General features: G+C 58.8%; 1 protein-coding gene across 2 annotated transcripts in view; it reads left to right on the plus strand.

The window, feature by feature from the left end:
* The first annotated feature begins 2,398 nt into the window (after positions 1–2,398).
* The window catches only part of NECAB2 (N-terminal EF-hand calcium binding protein 2), a 32,793-nt gene continuing 29,181 nt past the window's right edge, over positions 2,399–6,010 (plus strand). Inside the window, exon 1 of one of the 2 annotated variants that reach the window (XM_011942182.1) lies at positions 2,399–3,201. In XM_011942182.1, the coding sequence (XP_011797572.1) occupies positions 2,896–3,201 (306 nt within the window). In that variant the 5' untranslated portion in view covers positions 2,399–2,895. The remainder of the gene's footprint in view (positions 3,202–6,010) is intronic. The other variant, XM_011942183.1, reaches the window with a different exon arrangement.

The raw sequence follows: 6,010 nt of genomic DNA on the forward strand, positions 1-6,010 counted from the left end.
CGACTCGCGAGGCTCCCCCTACCCGGGCAGGAGACCCCCGGCCCCTTCGCGTGCCAGAGCGGGAGCCCCCAGCCCCGCCACGTCCAGGCCGGTCTCCAACCCAGTTGTCTCCCCGGGCCGGGAGACCCCCTCCTCCGCCCCTCCACCCGCACTTCGAGTCCCTGCCTGCCCACAGTGAGGACCCGTGAGCCCCCAGACCCGGCCACTGTCCCCCTAGTTTTGTCCAAGCCAACCCCCCACCCTTTACCCCGCGGGACCGGAGTCCCTCGTCGCCTCCAGCCCCCTCCTCCTCTCCATCCCGGCTCCTGTCCGGAGCGATACTTTTCAGAGGCCCCCAACAACCCCTACCTCTAGCCCACCTCTCTTCGCTCTAGACCCTGAGTCCCCGCTCATCTCACGCCCAAAGACCCTTTGCCCCAGCTACTGCCACTTTAAAAGTGAAGCTCCCTCCCCACCTTCTGCCTTCTCGTCTCCTTTCCGTAGAGCCAGAGCCATCGCCCATCAGCCCTGAGCCGGTACCTCTCTGGTCTTCCCTACCCCGCCCCCTTCCATTCCAAGCCCTCTCCTGTCCTCTGTTCCCTTCCCCACACCCCTCTACCCTAGCGAGAGCTGGGTCCTCTTCGTGGACCAGACTCACCCCTCACCCCTCCTAACTCCCCTGGGACGCAAACCACCCGCCTCTGGGAAGCCCACCCCAGCCGGGAGGGAGCGGCTTGGAGGAAGAAGACTTCTCCCGGCAGAGAGCACTAGGGGGAGGTGGAGGGGGATTCTGGGGGTGTGGACTGCGTGTTTCAGCGAGGGTCCTTCTGGGGTGGCGCTGGGGGCTGCCTCTGCCTGTGTGGTGGATTTCTGGGAGAGTGGTGGGTGTGTGTGAATGTGTGCACACGCGTGTACAGATCCCTGTGAGTAGGGGGGGCTCCCTCCCTTCCTCTCCTCTTCCCTGCTTCTGGAACCCTTGGCAGGGTCTGAACTCGGGACGGGGGGGGCGCGGGGGGGGTGCTGGACAGAGCAGGGGAAGCTCTAGAGTGCCACACTCACAGGCACACACACACGCACACACAGCCAGAGAAACACCTGTGCAGCCACACACACCCCCCACCCCGTCTCAGGACCCCCACAGAGCTCCCACTGAAAGTCCTAGGCAGAGCCCTGCAGGCCTAGGCTGCCCTGCACGGAAGCCCTGCCCAGTGAGGGTGGGGGCTCTGAGCCTCCATCTCCTCACCAGCCAAATGGAGTGATGAGCGGGGGCGGGGGGTGCTCCTGCAGACTCCTGGAGCTGGCTGACATTACCAGGTGTCAGCCCTGCCATGTCACTCATGTGTTCAGCATTCCTGCCCAGAGCCGGCACCTGCCTGGTGTCTGGCCTCAAGGGGGATCTGGGACACCCAGATAGGGGCCCCAGCTTTGAGGAACCTTGCCCAGTCAGGAACAGGGCTGCAGGGTGCCCAGGCTGGATCTTTGAGGAGGGCCTGGGGGTCTGAGGTTCAGCCGGGAGGAGGGGTGATGTTTGAGAGGCCCTCCCGTGCTTCAGTCTCACCACCCAGGTGCCTGGAAATGACCAAGGGTGCCCCTGTCTCGTTGCTTGGAGGGATGGGGGTGGAGGGCATCTGTCCTTTACCCTAAGGCGAGGACAGAGGGTGGAAGGGTCAGAGTGAGTATTACCTCCTCCTCCATGGCTGACATGGCCCCAGCAGCCCTCCCTGGTGTCAGGACATGTGCACATGTTGCTGCCCCTCCCTGGGTCTCAGCACCCTCCTTGCTACAACAAGCCAGTGAGATTGGGGTGGGGGCCACCCGAGACCCTGGGATCCTTCTCAGGCTTTAAAGTGCTGGTGGGCCAGGCACCGTGGCTCGTGCCTATAATCCCAGCACTTTGGGAGGCCGAGGCGGGTGAATCACCTGAGGTCAGGGGTTCGAGACCAGCCTGACCAACAAGGTGAAACCCCGTCTCTACTAAAAAATACAAAAATCAGCCAGGCATTGTGGCAGGTGCCTGTAGTACCAGCTACTCGAGACGCTGAGACAGGAGAATTGCTTAAACCTGGGAGGCAGAGGTTGCAGTGAGCCAAGATCACGCCACTGTACCCCAGCCTGGGCAGCAGAGCGAGACCCCATCTCCAAAAATAAAAAATAAAAAGTGCTAGTGAATCAGTCCCCTTAGGATCTGGTGACGGTGAAAGGTCTGACTCCACTACAGTGCAGAGTAGGTGGGGCATCCTGCATTGCAAACAAGCTCCTGCAGGACCCCCGAATAGCTCCTGTGAATAGCAAGGTCTTAGCACACAGGTGTCAACATTGTGCCTGGGAAGCTTTAAATATGCTGAAATCAGAGCGGGCCTCACAACAGCTGATTCAGTCACCCTGGGGTGTGGCCTGGGCTGAGGAGGTTTTGAAAGCTCTCCAGGTGATGGTGTTGGAATGGGCGGAAAGCTGCCTTCGAGCCTCATCCTGGCAAGCGGCACCTGCCAGCCAGACCTTGAGGGAAGGGGAGCAGCTCTAGCCCAGAGATTTGGATGTCACTGGAAAGGCAGGAAGAGGAGGCACCTGGTCTGTAGGTTCAGGCCAGCCTTGGAGCTGCCCTTCAGCCATCCCTGCCTAATGCAGCCAGAACCTCGTCTGTGGCTGCTTTTCTGAGCTCTTGGCGTCCTGTTTCTCCTCCTGCACCTCAAAATTAACACAGTCCTGCCTGTGGCTGGCATTGTCACCAGGCCTTGCAGACACCTCCGTCGGACTTATGCCAACCTCCCTGGAAACACACCAGGGGTTCTGGAAGGACTGCAGTGGTAAAAGTTGCGGCGCTGCCTGGGACACTGATTCGGAGTGTTGTATGCAGCTGAGCGTTTGGCGGTGGTTGAAGCTGCGTGGACTGATGACTGTGGATGTACACCTGCGGGGATGGCCGTAGGCCTGCGTGTGTCCGTCAGCATGGCTGGGGGCAGGCTGGTGGTACTGGCAGCCGCTTCCGCGTGGGCAAGGGGAAGGCCTCTGCCTGCAACATCCCTTTCCTGTTCCCCCTGGATCCCAGCCCAGGGATGGGGAGAGGGAAGGGGGGCTCAGCTTCCCAAGACCCTAAGCTGCTCCTGGGAGAAGAGAAGGATCCCAGTATCCGGTCAGAGGCCGCCGGAAGGGCTTGCCTCTCCCTGGCCCAGGGCTGACTCAGCCTCTCTTTTCTGCAGATTTTCCGCCGTGCGGACAAAAATGGTGAGTTTGCCTTCCAGGCAGTCTGCCCTCCACTCCTTCTGTCCTTGTGCTTCATGGGGAGGGGATCAGGGATAGGAGACATGTGCAACCTTGAGCCTAAAGGCTTGGAGCGCAGGGGTCTGAAATTAGAAGGCCAAATCCTTCTGCTGCTCTGTGCCTCAGTCTCCCCATCTGTAAAATGGGAATCCTAGTAGGGCCTACTTAGCAGGGACACCTCCACTCGAGGGCTCAATGAGTCATGTCTGTGATGCCAAGAACAATGGCTGGCTGTGGTAAGTGCTGGGTGTACTTTAGGCCTTTTCCTAGCTGGGCTGGATCAGAGGAGCCCAGGCTGGGGCCCAGAAACCCTCCTTTAAAGGAAGCCCCCAGCTTCACGCTAGGCCCTTTACAAGCCTTGGTGCACTTCTTCGTAGCAACCTGAGCAGTCAGTGGTCTTGCCTGTGTTGACACCATAGCGGCCCAGAGAGGTTAAGCAATTTGCCCCAGGGTTGCCCAGCTGCATGAAAGAAGTGGAGGCTCTCCTGCAGACCCGGGCCCTTTTCCCCATATCTCTCAGCCTCTTCAAAAATGTGAGCAGCATCTTGTGCCACGGAATTCATAGCACTCCGCTTCTCCCGACTCCTTGGAAGGGCTCCACTTGGAGAAGGAGCCCAGGCCTTGAGAATAAGCACGGTTAGGAAGGCCCAGCTGAGCCTCAGCTAACACAAAGCACCACACCTCCTTAAAAATACCATACAGGTGCAACGCAAGTCACTGTGGACTTGAACCAAGACACATTCCCTCTCTGGGCCTTGGTTTTCCCGCGGGTAAAGTGGGGCAGTAACACTTGCCCTGCTTCCTTCCCTGGGTTTTGGGGAAAAGCCAGAAAGGGGGTGTGGGTGACACATGTTTTTAAAAAGAATTGAGTGCTCCTGGTGTGTTCATTCATTGAGAAAATCCACATCAAGTACCAAGCCTGTGCCAGGGGAAGAGCAGGCAACAGAGACCCTGTGACCTGCCCCGGGACCCTTGGTCCTTAACACCTCAGGCTCCGGTTCCTCTCCTGCACAAGCTGGAGTTGAGGATGGCAGCTCTGGCCTGGGTCTCCGGCACCCGCCTCATCCCTGGGAGATCCTGTTGATGGCTCCCACCCAGGGCGGTTGCAGGGTGGAGTTGGAGGCCTTGGATGGGGGTGGAAGGGCAGTGCACGGGCCTGGGCTGGAATCACTTCCGACAAGTCTCCCACCCTGGCCTCCTGCGTCCCTGGGGGTGACGGTGACCACTCCCAGGCTTCTGGGGAAGAAGGACCATCAGCAGTGATTCCATACGGAGGAGAGGAGGAAATAAGAGGGACGTAGGGAGATGAAGTGACTCTGGAAAAACAGCCGTAGCACCATGGCCTGAAAAGCCTTGGAGATGAGCCAGGGGAAACAGGAGGCTGTCCCTGAGATGGGGTCACTGGAACCCTCAGTGTCATTGCCTGTGTGCTGGTCTGGCTCCTCCAGCAGCTTCAGAGGTAGGGATTTGGGTTTGTCCCTTGTCCTGGGCCCGATACCCAGCACACAGTAGGTCCTCGATAAATGTCTGTAGACTTGGTGGACGTGTTTGTTGGTGAGAGCGTAGCTGTGCGTATCTCGGTGACTCAGCAGCGTACAGCTGCTGGCAATGCGTGTGTGCACTGTGGGCCTCTAGCCACAGCTGTATATTCTGAGTGTGTGTGTGTGTGTGTGTGTGCAGAGCAGGTGTGGGCCTCTACCATGGCTGTACATCCCGAGTGTGTGTGCAGTTTTTGCGTGTGTGTGTAGTTTGTGTGCAGAGCAGGTGTGGGCGTCTACTATGGCTGTACCTCGCGTGTGTCTTCCTGTGTGCGGATCTGCAGGAGCCGTTGCAGTGTGTACACTTTGGTGGGTGGTGCCTAGCCCCCTCGAGCACAGATGGGGTTCCGTCCTTGCTGCAGGCTCGCCCCGTCAGAGGTCATGTGTCCCCCTGAGCACAGCTGTGGGACCCTCCGTTTAATTACTGCAGCCCCCCAAAGGCCGAGCCTGTTCCTTCCTGGGGCTTACATCTTCCCAGCCACCATGTGACCGTTGGGGGCTGTCACCAGGGTGAATGTGGGTGTGAGATGCGGGTTCCAGCAAGAGCTTCCCAGGTCCCGGAGCCTGACTGCCTAGGCTCAAGTCCTGGCTCAGCCACGGCAAGTCCCCAAACTCCCCAGCCTCAGTTTCCTCATCTGTAAATGGGAACGATGGTGACAGCACCCACCTCGGACGGCTGTCTGAGGATAGCGCTGCTCTCCTGTCTTGGCTCGCTGAAGATGTCGGTAACTCCCAGCTGCTCTGCCTCAAATGCCTTGGAAATGGGAGTCCGCAGGAGTGGCTTGTCCGGAGGGGTTTGATTCCTCTGTGCTCAGCAGGGAGTTTGGTCTGGTGGAGGCTGCCAGTAGCCACTGAACATCTGTTATGCACCAGGACTTGAATGCACTTTTTCCTTTAATCTTCATGGTGATTCTACTGAGACAAGAAGTATCAACCCCCACCCTCCTTCAAGATGACAAAAACAAGGCTCGGAGATGGCACGTGATAGTCTTCACATGGTTGGGGGGCAGCGGTGCAGGCAGGTTCTGATTCAACGTTGCAGCTTAAAGCATGTAGGAGTGAGGATGGGACTTGGTGTGGGTATAGATAGGGGAGTGGTGTGTGGGGATAGGGTGGCTGGGGAAAGAAGAATGAGTGTAGGGATGCGAGTAGGTGTCAAGGAGGTGTGGGTGCAGGGATGAGGCCAGGCGTGCAGGGAGGTGTGGGTGCAGGGATGAGAACAGGTGTGCAGGGGA

This window comes from Colobus angolensis, unplaced genomic scaffold (assembly GCF_000951035.1).
Source record: "Colobus angolensis palliatus isolate OR3802 unplaced genomic scaffold, Cang.pa_1.0 Scaffold207, whole genome shotgun sequence".
Classification (NCBI taxonomy): domain Eukaryota; kingdom Metazoa; phylum Chordata; class Mammalia; order Primates; family Cercopithecidae; genus Colobus; species Colobus angolensis.